This window comes from Podarcis filfolensis (genome assembly GCF_964270895.1).
Source record: "Podarcis filfolensis genome assembly, chromosome: 17".
NCBI classification, from domain to species: domain Eukaryota; kingdom Metazoa; phylum Chordata; class Lepidosauria; order Squamata; family Lacertidae; genus Podarcis; species Podarcis filfolensis.
Genome location: NC_139621.1, coordinates 7,130,240 through 7,148,083, shown reverse-complemented (window position 1 = coordinate 7,148,083; position 17,844 = coordinate 7,130,240). Strand labels below are relative to the sequence as shown.

The 17,844-nt window shown below is 49.3% G+C and overlaps 1 protein-coding gene across 1 annotated transcript in view; it reads right to left on the bottom strand.

Annotated features, from left to right (window-relative positions):
- Positions 1-10,178: 10,178 nt before the first annotated feature.
- Positions 10,179-17,844, bottom strand: part of ZSWIM4 (zinc finger SWIM-type containing 4) — a 41,414-nt gene continuing 33,748 nt past the window's right edge. The window contains exons 11-14 of the mRNA XM_083592934.1: positions 16,213-16,370; positions 15,883-16,046; positions 14,580-14,661; positions 10,179-13,420 (exon numbers count right to left, since the gene is read on the bottom strand). Of these exons, the coding sequence (XP_083449060.1) occupies positions 12,534-13,420; positions 14,580-14,661; positions 15,883-16,046; positions 16,213-16,370 (1,291 nt within the window). The 3' untranslated portion in view covers positions 10,179-12,533. The remainder of the gene's footprint in view (positions 13,421-14,579; positions 14,662-15,882; positions 16,047-16,212; positions 16,371-17,844) is intronic.

The following is a 17,844-nucleotide window of genomic DNA, read 5'->3' as shown; positions in this document are numbered from 1 at the left end:
GGGGGGAAGCCTGGGATGGAAAAGAGCAATGCAAAGTGTCTTCCTGTTGAAGGTCCAGAGAGCCAGGCCCAGGGTCAGCCAGGGGGCCGCCAGGGCAAGAGAGGAGGGGGCCTGTTGGTGCCAGTCTTGTGTTCCCAGCCAGATGGGGCAGGGGCTCCACCACCCCAGGTAGGCATGGGCATAGCTTAGGGCTGCCATACATCTGGAACTCTCCGGAAATAGCTGGGATTCGTCCATCAAAAATGGCGTCTGGGCAGAATTATTGCAAAGTGTCCAAATGCCCAGGAAAACCTAGGCATATGACAGTTCCATATCAGAACTGTTGATTTTTTTCAGTGATTTTCCTTTAACAAAAAATTAAAACCTTTTATTTAAGATTCTGCAGTGTAAGGGGGGGAAGGGGGGAAGCTGCTCAGCTCAAATCAAGTAAATTAAAATACTTAACTAAGTGACCCATTGCATCACAGATACCCTGGTTCTGCCCGCCACATAAAACCTGCCCCCCCCCCACAAAATAATAAATCCTGGCTACACCCATGCAGCTAAGCCAGTCTTTTACAACCTGGGGCCCCCAGAGATTGGACTACAACTCCCATCATCTCTCGCTAGCAGGACCAGTGGCCAGGGATGATGGGTCTCCAGATGTTGTAGCAAAGCACACACAACTGGCGGGGGGGGGGACCCCAGCCTCCCTCGCCTCCCTCGGCCCAGCCGGGCGCTGTTTCTGCCGCAGCAGCAGCAGCAGCAAGCGCTTCCCTCGCGTGCAACGGCGGCTTCCTCGCCCAGCGGCGGATGAGGCGCGCCCGAGCGTGGGCCGGGAAGGCGGGCGAAGCGGCTGCTCGGGAACAGCCGCCGGCGGAAAAGCAGCCGCGCCGCCCGCACGTAGCGCACGGGCCGAGGATGCGCTGGGGCGCGGCGCCCTCTCGCGGCCGAGGCTGAGCGTTGCCGCTGAGGATCCCGCGCGAGACAAGGCGCGGCTGCCGCGGGGCGTCGCTGTTCGGATGAGTTGGTCACCCCGGATCACACAAAACTCCCACTGCAAAGCATGGGGGGTGGAGTTTTGAATCTCCTAAACACACACACCCTCGCCGCCCGCAGCCAGAGGGTCGCTCGTTTTGGATCCAGGTTTGTGTGTATCTGATTTCAGCCTTCAGGTTCTTAATTGGCAACGTGCTTGAAACAGGTCTTAATAATCACAGCTGGAAATGATGGATAAATTGATGTCGTATAACTACTTGCTTATATAAGCCATGCTCCTCCAACTTGGAGTTTACAGCTCTTTCCTATAATCCAGTTATAAACTGCAGAACAGGCATGGCCAAACTTGGCCCTCCAGATGTTGTGGGACTACAGTTCCCATCATCCCCGACCACTGGTCCTGTTAGCTAGGGATGATGGGAGTTGTAGTCCCAAAACAGCTGGAGGGCCAAGTCTGGCCAGGCCTGCTGTAGAAGAATGAGACTCCTGTTTGTTTCAAAGGTGTGCAGAAGAGGGAAAGCACAGCTCTGGCTTGGCTGACTCTGGCAGTCCTCAGTGTATTTCTGCCTGGCTCTTGCAATGCCAGCCGGGCATTTATATATACAAATATAAAGCAGTATAAAGGTAAAGGGACCCCTGACCATTAGGTCCAGTGGCGGACGACTCTGGGGTTGCGGTGCTCATCTCGCTTTACTGGCCGAGGGAGCTGGCGTTTGTCTGCAGACAACTTCCGGGTCATGTGGCAGCATGACTAAACCGCTTCTGGCAAACCAGAGCAGCGCACAAAAACGCTGTTTACCTTCCCGCCGGAGCGTTACCTATTTATCTACTTGCACTTTGTGCTTTCAAACTGCTAGGTTGGCAGGAGTAGGGACCGAGAAATGGGAGCTCACCCTGTTGCGGGGATTCAAACCGCCAAACTTCTGATTGGCAAGTCCTAGGCTCTGTGGTTTAACCCACAGCGCCACCTGCGTCCCTATAAAGCAGTATAGAAATGAAATAAAAATAATAATCTCAGATGTGTGTGCACTGGTTGAGTTGACTAGGGCACAGAGCCTAGGGAAGAACTTCATCCTGCACACATCAGGAGCGAGTGAACGCAAAATGCCAAATGGCAGGCACCCCTTTTCCAGTTCCCAACTGGGTAAGGAGCCAGAGACTCCCATGAGCCCTTCCTTAACCCAAGTGGCCTACTGAGAAGCCCAGTAATGCCATTGTGGATGGCAGCAGCCAGCAGAGGGCAGCATTACCAAGAGGTGAGGCGAGTGATGGCAGATCTTGGGCTGCCATCAATGAGGGCAAGAGAGGGTGGTGGGAAGCTCTGACCTTTTGAAGCAACCCCGTTCATTTCAGTAGGACTTGCACAGAGACCCCTCTCTGTGGGGTTGTGCCTGTGTTCATTAGTGAGGAGGAGGAAAGGACATTTGGGTTCCCTGCCGCCCAAGAGAAGTCCAAAGACCACCAAGCTGAGATATTTTGCTTCCCTGGGTTATTTCATCCTGCATTCCCAAGGGGCGTGCAACACCCTCTGGCAATGTTGTGCACCACTGTCCAAACTTGTGATTCCTAGCAACTGATATTACAAAATAAAGGATCCCTGGACAGTTAAGTCAAGTCAAAGGCGACTCTGGGGTTGCGGCGCTCATCTCGCTTTCAGGCCGAAGGAGCTGGTGTTTGTCCACAGACAGTTTTCTGGGTCACATGGCTAGCCTGACTAAACTGCTTCTGGCGCAACAGAACACCATGAGGGAAACCAGAGCGCATGGAAATGCCGTTTACCTTCCCACCACAGGGGTACCTATTTATCTACTTGCACTGGCATGCTTTCGAACTGCTAGGTTGGCAGAAGCTGGGACAGAGCCATGGGAGCTCACCCCATTGTGGGGATTCGAATCACCAACCTTCTGATTGGTAAGCCCAACAGGCTCAGTGGTTTAGGCCACAGCGCCACCAAAATACATAGATAGGCAACAGAGAGATTGTGTATCCCTTCGAACTCTGCTATTCTGTGACACCAATGGCTACAACAGCACATGAAATCGGAACTGTCATGCTTATATTTTGATCCAAGGAGCTTAGTGTAAGATTTTGCTCTCCTGGTCAAAAAAGTTGGAAAGGGATGGAGCCACAATGGCTAGGAGTCCTTGATAGCCTTGTTCTCCGTGAACTTGTCTAGTCCTCTTTTGAATCTATCCAGATTGGTGGCCATCATTACCTGTTGGGGGAATGTGATTCATAGTTTGCACAGGGCTGGAGCAGAAACTTGATTCATTTCGCATTTAAAGAGTCAATCTGCCTAATTCACACTTTCTAAAATGATAAGGAAACAAACACAACCATCCTTGGAAATGCCCCTTTCTGCAAATGCTGCAAAGCAGTTTGCCAGCCAGGTAACACATACACTAAGATATGGAGTACTTAACAAATGCATATATTAGTGAAATAAAATACAAAAGCGTTTTCTATTTGGGGAAATCGCTCTGCAAAAATGGGTCTATTAGGCAGAATTGTATATAAAAAGGTATATAGTACATTAGGGTGGCTATATTTCAAAAAGTGAAGATCCAGACACAAAAGTTGTTGAGTTTTTTTTAGTTTTGAGCTTCTTCTTTTTTTCAAAATCTCAACACCAAAGTTTTTGAGCTCTTTTTAAATGAAAATCACCAAAATCTACACTACCGACATGGGCTGCCATACATCCTGATTTTGCTGGACATTTCAGCGATTTCTGTCTGCACACTGCTTAAGGGGGGTGAATACTGGCTATGCCTGGAAAATTCCGGATGTATGGCAACCCTATAGTAGGATAGATTTGCACAAAAATGCTGGCCAATTTCCATGAAGTTACTATTTTAAAATTGCACTTGGAAAAATTTGTGAGAAACTGACATGGCTGGATTGGTCCATCGCTAGTGAAAAAATACTCTCTTTTCTCTGTGCTGAATCTTCCACATTCAGCTTCCTTGGACATCTCCATGATACAGGCAGCCTCCCTTGGGCCTGGTGCAGTCAGGCTGGTGCTTAGGAACAGGTGCTCAGGGCTACCCCGCCCAGCTAATCAACCTCTGTGTGGGCAGCGCTGATTTGGGTGACTCATCCGGCTGAGTTTTGCGCATGACCTGTCCCTGCCTGAGCACCCTTCCTCATGGTCTAAGGTAAAGGTAAAGGACCCCTGACAATTAAGCCCAGTCGTGAATGACTCTGGGGTTGCGGTGCTCATCTTGCTTTACAGGCCGAGGGAGCTGGCGTTTGTCCGCTCCGCAGACAATTTTTCCAGGTCATGTGGCCAGCATGACTATGCCACTTCTGGCGAAACCAGAGCAGTGCATGGAAATGCTGTTTACCTTCCTGCTGGAGCGGTACCTATTTATTTACTTGAACTTTAATGTGCTTTCAGACTTCTAGGTTGGCAGGAGCTGGAACTGAACAACGGGAGCTCACCCCGTCATAGGGATTTGAACCGCCTACCTTCTGATCGGCAAGTCCTAGGCTCTGTGGTTTAACCCACAGCGCCACCCTTCCTTATGGTAGCTTGTATCTAGTTCCTCCTAAATTTGCTGCATCTGGCTGTTTGTGTGCTACCCATGCAACTACCTCCAGGGAAAGAAACTACGATTGCAAAACGGAACCGCCAGTCATGGCCCTCCCTGGTTTGGGCAACCTGGACGGGAGTCATCCTTTACTATCATGCAAGAGGAAAACAAACACTAGGCATCCAGGTGAGCTAACTCAGCCCATGCACTGCTGGAAGAACCACCAGCCCAGCCAGCCCTCCAACACAGTGTTTCTGTTTAAAGATGTAAGACAGACTGTGAGGATGGCCAGGTGTCCTTAGAAAAGACAGGAGTTGAAGATGTTCCTCTATTTGAAGGGCTATCTGATCCAAGTCCAGTTCAAATATAAAGTTGCCCATCAATAGCAGGCTGAGTGGGCACGTATATTTATATTTAAATTATATCATTTATTTATAATTTTGCACCGATACATATAAATCAGTACATGCACATTTGTGGCTCACTTTACTTAGTACAGTAGTACCTCGGGTTAAGAACTTAATTCGTTCCGGAGGTCCATTCTTAACCTGAAACTGTTCTTAACCTGAAGCACCACTTTAGCTAATGGGGCCTCCCGCTGCCGCCGCCCGATTTCTGTTCTCATCCTGAAGTAAAGTACTTAACCCAAGGTACTATTTCTGGGTTAGCGGACTCTGTAACCTGAAGCGTCTGTAACCTGAGGTACAGCTCCCGTTGTTTGGTCCCAGCTCCTGCCCACCTAGCAGTTCGGAAGCATGTCAAGTGCAAGTAGATAAATAGGTACCACTCTGGTGGGAAGGTAAACGGCGTTTCCGTGCGCTGCTCTGGTTCGCCAGAAGCGGCTTTGTCATGCTGGCCACATGACCCGGAAGTTGTCTGCGGACAAATGCCATCTCCCTTGGCCTATAGAGTGAGATGAGCACACAACCCCAGAGTTGTCCATGATTGGACCTAACGGTCAGGGGTACCTTTACCTTTACCTATTGTGGCACTGTAGTCAGTCAGGCTTTGTTGACCTTTAGTTTAATTAAAATTCAGGCATTTCTAACTTCTGCTACACAGCAGGCAGGGTTAGTCTTTTAGAGCAGAAACCGAGCCTCGAAGATTAATGGATCCAACTTCTTCAGATGTTCTGCTATTGCCCTTGGTTTTATTATTTTTACGCCTTCTGGAAGTGCCACTGTGGCTCTGAAAGCTATAAATCCAAGAAGGAATAGCCAATTGCCTTATGAGGAACGGCTAAGGGAGCTGGGCATGTTTAGCCTGCAGAAGAGGAGGTTAAGGGGTGATATGATGGCCATGTTCAAATATATAAAAGGATGTCACATAGAGGAGGGAGAAAGGTTGTTTTCTGCTGCTCCAGAGAAGCGGACACGGAGCAATGGATCCAAACTACAAGAAAGAAGATTCCACCTAAACATTAGGAAGAACTTCCTGACAGTAAGAGCTGTTTGACAGTGGAATTTGCTGCCAAGGAGTGTGGTGGAGTCTCCTTCTTTGGAGGTCTTTAAGCAGAGGCTTGACAACCATATGTCAGGAGTGCTCTGATGGTGTTTCCTGCTTGGCAGGGGGTTGGACTCGATGGCCCTTGTGGTCTCTTCCAACTCTATGATTCTATGAATTGCCGCAGAGTGCTGTTATGTTCCTGGTGGTTGTCTTTGAAGACTAAAGGCTACATACAGTCCCTTATGCCACAAGAAAACCTGATCCCCTTTCAGACCCAAGTGAGGACTGTATGGCCCTACAGAGGCCACTGGGCTCCAACTCCCCTCCACCCAGTGAGCAGTAACAGTGGACCCTACTCTGTGGCACTCAGACCCTGCTGAGATCAAACTTCCAGCACTTGAACAGCAAACCTGTTCTGATTGTACAGTATGGTTAAAATGAGCTGGTTTTTAATCTCCTTTGCTTGAACAATTTATGTATCGTTGAGCACCAGCGTCTCTTAAGTGGTGTACATTAGGCTTACCAAGAAGATACAATCTGTTTCTGGAAGGCCACAGGTTTGCCTCCTCTGCTCCCAGCTTCAAGGTGCCATAGGAGTCTTTCTTCAAATTTATAGTAGTGATACCCAGAGAGGACAATTGCTTGAAGCTCCACTAACAGAGGCTGACACAAGGACATCCTCATCTATGCTCCCATGTGAGATCTGTTACAGGAATTAGAGCTGACCTCAGTTTACCACTCCTCTTCTCCTGTGTAAATTGGTGCCAAATATTATACTGCTGTTTTCTATGCAAATATTTGGTGAAATGTTTTGGTTTCATTGACTGATTGGCACTTCATGTTGTCAGTTGGTACTATCGCTTTGATTGGGTGATATGCAGACACACAGAGTGCAACAACAGCCACAACCCAACAGCTGCCATGTGACATTGAACAAATGCTTTTTGTATTAGTGCCACCTGTGCATTTAACCAATCAGGAAACAGGTGGGAACAGGTGGGTCAGTCTGTCTGTCTGTCTGTCTGTCTGTCTCTATCTTTCACATGCAAAAACACCCCGAGAAGCATTTCAAATTTGGGAGATCAGCTTTCAGAGAACTTCAAGACCCACAAGCAGCCGTTGCTCATTCTAGCACAAGCCTCCTTTCTTTATCTGCCCATGCGGCCCCCAGTATCAAGGCTGGGGCTCAGGGGCACTGCCACCATCCTGCTAATAATTAAATGCTGTGTGCCAGTCATTACTTGCTCCCTATCTGTGACTCAGGACTATGTAATCTGGAAGTAAATGTCCCAACCAGCACAGTTGGGTTTCATTCAAGGCTTGTATTATGACTTATAGAGTTCTCAGTGCTACAACTGCCCTGCAGGTTTGCCAAGGACCTCACCCCAAAACTTGTTGAGAAATAGGTAGCTCGAGCTAGGCAACCATTTCAGTGACTGGAGGTTGATAGCAGCGGTGTTCAAATTTACCTTTGCATATACTTATCAAAGTCCTGTTATTTAGACTTTCTGCCACAGGCACATTTTGGGACAGGTTGTGAAATACAATTTCAGTATGTAATGGCAGGTTGAGAGGAGTTCCCTACCAGGACAGGCTTTGCTCGTGTGCTCAAGACATTGATTCCATAAAACATATTTTGTTGCACTGTGCAAAATATGAGCAAGCCAGGGCTGGTTTACCCTTGCTGGTACCTTTCCCGGGAAAATCAGAGGCTCACTATGTCAGGTTCCTATTGGAAGACTGGACAAACGCTAGAACATTAGCAGTGGCAAAGTTTTTATCGGTGGTTGCAAGGACCAATGATCCCTATATTCTGAACAAAATGCTTGTTTAACCTGGAGGTAGGCTATATGAATTGTGTATTGCTTTGTAACGATTTGTTGGATCTCTGGACCGTAATAAAGATTGATTGATTGAATTTCAGTATGCTTTCCTTATACTTCTATCTTTCAGGGCATGAAGGAATACAAGCCACTATATCCAACCTGATTATGAAATCCTAGAATCATAGAATCATAGAGTTGGAAGAGACCACAAGGGCCATCGAGTCCAACCCCCTGCCAAGCAGGAAACACCATCAGAGCACTCCTGACATATGGTTGTCAAGCCTCTGCTTAAAGACCTCCAAAGGAGGAGACTCCACCACACTCCTTGGCAGCAAATTCCACTGTCAAACAGCTCTTACTGTCAGGAAGTTCTTCCTAATGTTTAGGTGGAATCTTCTTTCTTGTAGTTTGGATCCATTGCTCCGTGTCTGCTTCTCTGGAGCAGCAGAAAACAACCTTTCTCCCTCCTCTATATGACATCCTTTTATATATTTGAACATGGCTATCATATCACCCCTTAACCTCCTCTTCTCCAGGCTAAACATGCCCAGCTCCCTTAGCCGTTCCTCATAAGGCATCGTTTCCAGGCCTTTGACCATTTTGGTTGCCCTCCTCTGGACACGTTCCAGTTTGTCAGTGTCCTTCTTGAACTGTGGTGCCCAGAACTGGACACAGTACTCCAGGTGAGGTCTGACCAGAGCAGAATACAGTGGCACTATTACTTCCCTTGATCTAGATGCTATACTCCTATTTGTTGTAGCCCAGAATTGCATTGGCTTTTTTAGCTGCCGCGTCACACTGTTGGCTCATGTCAAGTATGTGGTCAACCAAGACTCCTAGATCCTTTTCACATGTACTGCTCTCAAGCCAGGTGTCACCCATCTTGTATTTGTGCCTCTCATTTTTTTTGCCCAAGTGCAATACTTTACATTTCTCCCTGTTAAAGTTCATCTTGCTTGTTTTGGCCCAGTCCTCTAATCTGTCAAGGTCGTTTTGAAGTGTGACCCTGTCCTCTGGGGTGTTAGCCACCCCTCCCAGTTTGGTGTCATCTGCAAATTTGATCAGGATGCCCTTGAGTCCATCATCCAAATCGTTGATAAAGATGTTGAATAAGACCGGGCCCAAGACAGAACCCTGTGGCACCCCACTAGTCACTCTTCTCCAGGATGAAGAGGAACCATTGATGAGCACCCTTTGGGTTCGGTCAGTCAGCCAGTTACAAATCCACTGAGTGGTAGCATATGAAGACGTGGATGTTACATGAGAAGCTAATTTGAACCATCAATGCTCAAGAAGGCATGGAACAGGGACAAACCTAGATTAAGGGCAGGGATGGGCAAAGCAGCCTATTCCTATGTCACCCATGTGCATGTATGTTTACTCAAAAGTCTGCTCTGTCTTCTTCCAGCATGCATCCCGCACAAAGTATGCATTTGTACTTGTATCTCTAAATATATTTTCTCTGAGCACACACATTTATGAATATTTTAAGCATCTTTTGATATGCCTTTTAACCAGAGAATGGTGTTGGCGCATTTGGGAAATATGAAAGCTGGGAGGTTTAACATGCATTTTAGTCCTGGAGGTACAAATAAGATCTGATTGGCACATTGCTTTAAGCCATAGTTATAGATTGTGCTTTAAAGGAGTGCATGTGCTGCTGCTGAGATCGCAGATGCTTTGATCCTCCCCTGTACTTCTGGGGAAAAAATCATGGTCTTGCTTAGCATCGTGTCTCAACTCTGGCTTGTGGTTTCTTTCCTCTAAACAAACCATGGGTGGAAAGCCAAAAGCAAACCTTGTTTGCCAAGGCTGGATGTAATGCTCAGTGAGAACACGGCGTCTTTCCTGGCAGCAGCAGCAAGAGTGGACGGAAGCAGTGCAGCACCAACTTCAGCAGCGTTGCCCCAGCACCCTGGGCACCCACATATAAGTCAGTGTTTGTGGGGGTTTTGGTCCAAAGTAGGACGCGGGTGGCGCTGTGGGTTAAACCACAGAGCCTAGGACTTGCTGATCAGAAGGTCAGCGGTTCGAATCCCCGGGACGGGGTGAGCTCCTGTTGCTCAGTCCCAGCTCCTGCCAACCTAGCAGTTCGAAAGCACGTCAAAGTGCAAGTAGATAAATAGGTACTGCTCCGGCGGGAAGGTAAACGGTGTTTCCGTGCGCTGCTCTGGTTCACCAGAAGCGGCTTAGTCATGCTGGCCACATGACCCGGAAGCTGTACGCCGGCTTCCTCGGCCAGTAAAGTGAGATGAGCGCTGCAGCCCCAGAGTCGGTCACGACTGGACCTAATGGTCAGGGGTCCCTTTACCTTTTTACCCAAGGTGAGTCAATTCATTTGAGGATCATTTGCAAGAAAACAGTGAGAAACAACACACACACACCATCTCCAAAAGAGAAGCCAAAAAAACAAATGTTGCGGTTTATGTTAAACCTTTTACAAAATAATACAATAAATGATTCAATAAATAGAAAAAAAATTTACAAAATTACAGGATTTTTTTTTAATACAGGGAAACAAAGAAATAAACCCAGAAACTTTAAAACTAACTGACTAGCTGGCTCCAAAGTGGAGCTGTGCAACACACCAACATCTCCACCAACACTAAGGGCCAAGAGGGGCTGAGCGCAGGACGCAGCCCCCTTGGCCCCATGCGCACGAAAAGGAGCCCCTTCGGGACCCCTGGCCTCTTCATATATATTAACTTTTTAAAACATTATCTTGTCATCACAATAATCTAATTAGTAGCATGAGCTTGTTGTGGTTTGTTCCTGAGTAGATTTTATCCAGCAGAAAAAAGAAGTGGGATTTTGGAGCGGGATGTCTCTGGAAATACCATTTAGCACCCCACTAGGGCCACTTAGAGACCTCCCCCCGCCTTCCTCCACGGGAAACACCGGACCGGCTGCGCAAGACACCCAGGCGGCAAGATCTAACAGGCGCCAACCAACCAAGTCAGGTGTGGCGCAAGGGGTGAGCCCCAAGATCTTCCCGAAAAGCATCCAAAGGCTTTTTTTTGGGGGGGGGGTGTTTATTGGACCACTGTGGCACAGCCACCTGGAAGGGCAAAACATTTCTGGCATGCCTGGCACTTCACAGCATCATCCTGAAACAGGGAAGGAGGTTTGAGGTATGAACTGTCTACCCACCAGCAGCTCCAGAATTCTAGACTGGAGGAGCCAGAGAACGGGAATCCTTCAGTTGTAGGAGTCTGAGGGGCATTAACTGGAAACAAAGGTAGTTCTAGAGGGAGAGGGACAGAAGAGGACACTGGGCCCCCCCCCCAAAATGGCTAAAGTGCCCCAACCCCCGCAAGTAGGGCCTGGCGCCAACCTGCAACCGACAAGCTAAAAGCCGAAGGGAAAGCTGAAATACTGACAAATTTGGTAGGGGTGGGGGGAAGTTAGGGAGTCATGCTTGGGAAGGAAAGAGCAGGGGGGAGAAGGATGTCCCCCCCATGCACAAATGGAATTAGAAGAACGGGTGAGGGACTGGAGAAGCCAGTTTGCTTGGAGTGACAGGTTGCGTTCTGTGGCAGCAGGGGGGGGGAATGTAACGTATGCGAGACACCCCATTTTGGGGACCGAGACAGATGCCTTATGCCTTCCTGGTCTCTTGCAAAGGTGAAATTCCACAAAAGGGATGCAGCAGGGTTCCTGGCCTCAGTGGATGTGGGCAACCACCTGCTTCATTAGATCGGGCCGGGTGAACCCCAGAACGTGCCCCACCTACCACCAGCAGACCAAAAGCAAGCAACTCTTCTACTGGCTCATCCAGCAGGAAGTTATTCCCCTCGTCGCTCGACTTCTTGGAGAACATTTGCACTGGAAAAACTTAGGCAGCTCCGGCAGCGAGCCCCCCCCCCTTCTGGCACTAGGGGGTCTGCTCCAGATGTTTTCGACATGAAGGGAGAGCAACTCAAATGTTATCAGTGCAAGGAGGTATCAGAAGTTGACGGGTCGCCTACCCCAGCCCTGTTAAGGACACTCAAGCCCCTCTTTTGAGTCTCCAGACTTCAACACACAGGTTTGGGACTTCAGACCTAAAGGGATCGGGGGGGGGGGCCGAGAGAGCCCATGCGGGTCTCAGCAGGGAAGATGATCGGCATTCATGCATCCCACCTGAGCTTGCATAAACAAAGCCCAAACCGACTTGCTAGGCTTGAAATATGACATCAGAACAGCAGCTGTGAAATTCCATGGGACTGGACCCCCCCCCCCCACCACTTGCAAGACCCTGCCAGGGCTTGGACCCTTCAACCAAAGTGTGGGGGGCTTCCTGTTTGCATTCCTGCAAGTTAATACTGAAAAACCGGCAACTCCTGGAGCCAAAGAACAAGCCCAACTCCTTCCTGCCCCACTGAGGCAGCCGAGGGAGCAGCTGGGGCTTCAGGCTTCCAACAGAGGCTCAGCCCAGGTGTTGCAGGAAAAAAAACCCTCCCCACCCCAAGGGCCTCCACATGGGACCCCCAGCCGAAGTGCAGGCCCATCTGCTACAGCCCCGGAGCACCTCCGCCAAAGGGAAGAGAGACCTCGCTGCTCTCCCACCTCCAAGTAAAGGGGTTTCTGAACCCAGGCAGAAGTCCAGGCTCCGCTTCATCACCCTGCCCCCAAAGCACTAGTGCTTCAAGGGAAACAGATCTTACCACCCCACCCTCCAAGCTAATGTCCTTCTGATCAAGGGGAGAGAGGTGCCCCTCTGAACACCCTCCCCACCCCCAGCCAAAGCATGCGCGCCCCAGAGCAGCCCCTAGCCAAAGCGCTCCCGCACGAGCAACATCAGTTTCTTTTTGCCCTTGTAGGTCTGTTTGAGGTTGTCAAGGAACTGGCTAAAGCGCATGTGCCCTTCGTGCGCCATCAGGAACGTCTCGCGGGCTTTCCCCAGGAACTCGATGAACTCGCCGTAGTGCCGGGGACTGATGTGGGTGAGGCGCGAGTGAGTGGTGCTGATGTAGGCAGCCATGGCAGCCTCCAGGAGCTGGCAAAGAGGGGCTTTGTCCATCGCAAAGAGCTTCCCTCCGGCACCGGCGCCCCCTGCCCCGCGGCGCCCCCCACCCAGTGAGGCAAGGCCCGGGGGCGGAAGGCTCCAGCGGTGCAAGATGTCAGAGAGCATGGGGGCGCACTGGACACTCTTGATGACCAGCGGGACAATGGCAGCCAGCTCGTTCTTGCCCAGCGACTGGCTGAGGGAGCAGGCCCAGAGGACATCGTTGAGGGCGGGGTGGGTGTCCTGGTTGAAGGCGATGCTGAGGTGCGAGAAGGCCAGGGTGGCCAGCTTGTAGGCGCGCAAGGGCAGCCCGCGGTGCTCCATGTACCGGGCCACGGTGAAGAGGTGGGAGTGGCCCATGCCGGCGGAGGCCGCCGAATCCAGCACAATCTGGTAGGCCGCCTCGAAGGCCGCGTGGTTCTTCTCGCAAAGCGTCAGAGCCGGCAGCGCACAGTTCTGCGGGTCCTTCATGGCGCACTGCAGCGCCAGCGTCCGTGCGCAGCTGCACAGCTCCTCCCGCTGCACCATGCTCAGGCTCAGCCTCAGCAGCGTCGCGTGCGTGGTGCCCGTCACGGCCACGATGGTCGTGGCCTCAATAGGCGTGAAGAGCGTGTACCAGTTCTGCATGATGTTCATCAGGGCCTGGACACCTGAAAGGGAAAGGGGGGGGTTAAGCGCAAAAGTCACGAAGCAAAGAGCACCCACCCCCAAGGTGTGGACCCTGAGCACTGTGGGCAAAGGGGAAGCATGAAAGGTGCAGCTCCCGAGAGGCCGTCTTCTCTTTGGTGGGAAAGGAGCAGGACCCATCAAGGAATCGGAATCAGAAGAATCTTTATTTGCATCAGCCACTACCCATGGTAATTTTTAAAAATGTACTGTAGAGGTAAAAACTTAACTACAGAAAATATATTTTGGAGGTTTACGTCAATAACAGATCTTATTCTAATTGCCCCCATTAAACACCTTGCAGTTTTTGCTGTCACCTGATCATCTTCACGGCCTAGGACCCTCGTACCTACGGGACCGCCTCTCCCGGTATGCCCCACGGAGGACCTTAAGGTCCATAAAGAGCAACACCCTAGAGGTCCCGGGCCCTAAGGAAGTCAGATTAGCCTCAACCAGAGCCAGGGCCTTTTCAACACTGGCTCCGGCCTGGTGGAACGCTCTGTCTCATGAGACCAGGACCCTGCAGGATCTGATTTCTTTCCGCAGGGCCTGTAAGACAGAGTTGTTCCGCCTGGCCTTTGGCTTGGAATCAATTTGATTCCCTCCCCCTCTTTCTTTTTTACTTTCTCCTCCTGTGATGAGGCTGCATTTTAATGTTTTAATGCTGTATTTTAATCATGTTTTTTAAGTTGTATTTCAATCAACTTGTTTTTATTATTGCTTGTTAGCTTGGCTGGGGAGGGCAAGTATAAATAAATTATTATTATTATTATTATTATTATTATTATTATTATTACTATTGATCTGCTAAAAGAAAGGACACAGCGGCAATGGTTGAGGGACCCGGCATGGACAATAATAGAGGGGTAATAACCTCACTCCTCAAATCTTCATGAAGAGTGCAAGCCAGAAGCACATGAGCCACTGACTCCATACTGCCATCTCCACAGAGACATAACTGTTTTTCCAGTGGAGTTTTTTGAAACCAACCCTCAAGTGCAGCCGAAGGCAGTATATTCAATCTTGCGAAAGACTAGGTGGAAAATAATCATGCCACGGACAAAATTTCCTTATTGTGGCCACCAAGGACATTTTTGCGGCAGAGTGACCGCCTGCCCCAGCAGCCACATGACAAGCACTCACCAATCTCAGTGGCGCAGCTGACCAGCCAGCGGACCATTTCCCTCCGTCGCCAGGTCATGGTGTTGAGCGTCATTCGCATCACCTACGGGAAGAGCAGCGGGAGACAGACATTTGCAAGACTGTGAGGAAGGAGCCACGAGGAATCTGAAGAAGCCCACTTGGGATGCCCTCCCTTCCTAGGATGGCTGTTCTTGCTGCTGCTCCTACTATTAAGTGAAGTCTCAGACAAGCATCCAGCACTACAATCCAGTGGTAGGCATGGAAAGAGGCAGTTTCCACCCTGCGTGCCCCTAGGGTGAAACCATTCATTCCCTCTCAAGTTCCCCACCTGCAAAAGGAGACCTTCAAAGGACAGGAGGAACTCCAAGAAAGCGCCTTGTGATACGGCTGGCTCCCAGGGGAGAAAAGAACAGCACAAAGACAATGCAGGAGACTTTCGCTTAACTTTCTACTCCAGGGTCCCTTTCAACTCTACCAATCAAAGTTCAACATGCATTTACCATAAAAATTATACAGTTTTTCAAGAATGCAGAAACCTCTTGCTCATCCAGGAAGTAACTTGATTTTAGCAAGGATAGTGGGTGGGAAATGAGCAAATGGTACAAAGATACTGTTTTAAAATTCCTTTTTTAAAAAAGCTCAGTGTCCCTGGTTAGTGAGAATCCACATCCTAAAGGAATCTATTGTTTTCCTGCACAAAAATCATGAGCAGAACTCTCTCGCTCGGGATCCTCCATCTGCTGAGTATAAGCTGAAGAGCCTAAAATTAATTTAATTTGGAATAGGCAGAAAATATAAAAAAACAAATTTAAGGAACCACAGAAAGAGGGAGAAGTCGAGTTTCAAGATGTTGAAGATATTATAAATTATTGAAATGTATAAAACTGAAGCTCATAAACAAAACATTAATTTATAAAAAGAAAAATTATTCATTTAGGCACTTGGCTGATGGGCAGTTCCTTAATAAGCCTGCCTCAGCTAGGGTTGCCACCTGTCCTGTATGATACAGGGTTATCCTTTATTTTGATGTAAAATGTTATGTTCTGTACTGATAAAGCGTTTTTTAAAATATTTTCTGCCTATTCCAAATTAATTTACTCATTTATACATCTACTTTAAATATATACTCTTATAAAACAGCAGGTTATTCCAATAATCCTGCCAATGTTCTTATCTGTTTACAGTTTATTTGTAAATCTTCAATAAAACATTTCCATTCATTTATTTAGAAAAACAAACAAAACTGAAGAGCCGAGAGGACTGGGCTATGGCGCTGGCCCTGCACCTGCAAACGCGCCCTCACCTGCAGGCCAAGCTCCAGGGAGATGTTGAGCAAGGTGGTGTCTGGGGGCGTGTTAGCTGGCGTGGCTGTCTTGCAGGCATCTTGAGCCAGCTTGAAGAGCAAGGCTGGAGAGTGGATATTTTGCTGGATGGAGCCCAGAACCATGCGCAGCCAGTTGGGGTCCCCTAGAATGAGCCAAGGAAAGGAAAGTGTTTATACTCTTCTCAGAGCCAAGAATAGACCCCACGCCTCTGGCCCACTGCTCTGAGCACGGATGCTCTTCTCCCTTCCGGAGCAGGAGAAAAACCTGTGGCTCCCAGACCTCTGAGCTCCATCCACAGCTGGGGATACCTTTAGCTGCTGTAAGCATGGCTGATGCCAGCTCACACTGCCGCGTCTCTAAGTGGCCAAGGGTGAACCAGCGGGGAAAGCGATTGGCCATCATGGAGTCCAGGGGGTTCTGGTGCAAGATGTCGCTGGCTGGCAGCACTGTCTCCAACACGGGCAGCCTGCAGGAATTGAGAGGGAAACTGGGTGAGGTTGTCGCTGTGGCAGAAAAAGAGGGACTACCGGTAGCCTTGCCTGCCAGAAGCAGAGGACCCCAGGAAAGGAAGGCCAGGCTCAAGCAGATATTTGGGGGAAACAGAATTTGGAAAGAGGGTGGAGAAGCCAGAAATGGGAAGCGGCAAGGCCCTTCCCTTTGGGTAGCACTACTGCAGATTCTGGCGTATTAGGCAACTGGGCGTATAAGACGACCCCCCAAATTGGCAGCTGCCAATTTGGGGGGTCAACTTATACGCCCAGTCTTATACACAGCAGCTTCACTGGGCAGTGGCAGTGAGCGGCGGGCTCCGCTCCGTGCCGGGAGGAAGCTGCCCAGCGAAGCCAGCTTAGCCGGGCGTATAAGATGACCCCCATACCCGGCGTATAAGATGACCCCCGACTTTTTAGAGGATTTTCCAGGGTTAAAAAGTCATCTTATACGCCGGAATCTACAGTACTTTCAATGATTCCAGTTGATGGTATTTGGCAGATGGTATTTGGCAGCAGCTGGAAAAGAGCCTGGGATGGCCTGGGAGAGGAAGAGGGCTGGAAGTGGAGAAACACAGCGAAGCAGGACACAGTACAAGGCCTGTTGGACTGGATTCTGGCCACAAAGAACGAGGAGGAGGAACAGCAAAAGGTAGGAGAACAGCAGAGACAGAGCTAGATGCTCTGGCACCAGGAGCGCCACACATGCTCTGCACCTGGGGGGGGCAGGGCTAGCCGCCTGCAGCAAGCATCCCAGGGGGCCGCCCGCGGCAATGTCACCCCCCATCAGGGATGACACCTGGGTAGGACAGCCCCCACCGCACCCCCTTCCTCCACCACTAGAAAACAGCACTTTCCCCTATGTACCATCTGGAACCTCAATATCCTCTTCAGAGGCCTGACTCTGAATACCCCCCTCAAACGAAGGCGAGGCAGGTAGGCGCTAGGGAGAAGGCCTTATTGGCCCTGGTCCCTCCCCAGCTATAGAATAGCCTTCCCAGAGAGGTTCGACTGGTGCCATCTTTATTGGCCTTTTCAACACCCTTCTCAGCCAGACCTTTTAAAAACATCTTCTCAGCTTTAAACAGGAAGAAACATCACAGACAGAATAACTGCCACACACATGAAGAGCAAGGATATAGTTTGATTGCCTCACTTGTTGTATTATAAATTATTTAATGTGACAATATGAAGTTGTTGGATAAGGGATTGTTGTTTTGACCAGAGTGTAATTGAAATAAGTAAGATTTTGGAATGCAGAAATAAAGTAAATCATCAATTCTAGCACACCGGGGGGAGGGGGGCACCTAAATTATATAATCTGGTATCTGAATGATTGGTATTGGAAAGTGTATTATAATTTGGCATTGTTATAATGAGGCTATTATTGGATTGTAATTGAAAACCAATAAAAACTATAATTAAAAAATACAACAATACAGTGGTGCCCCG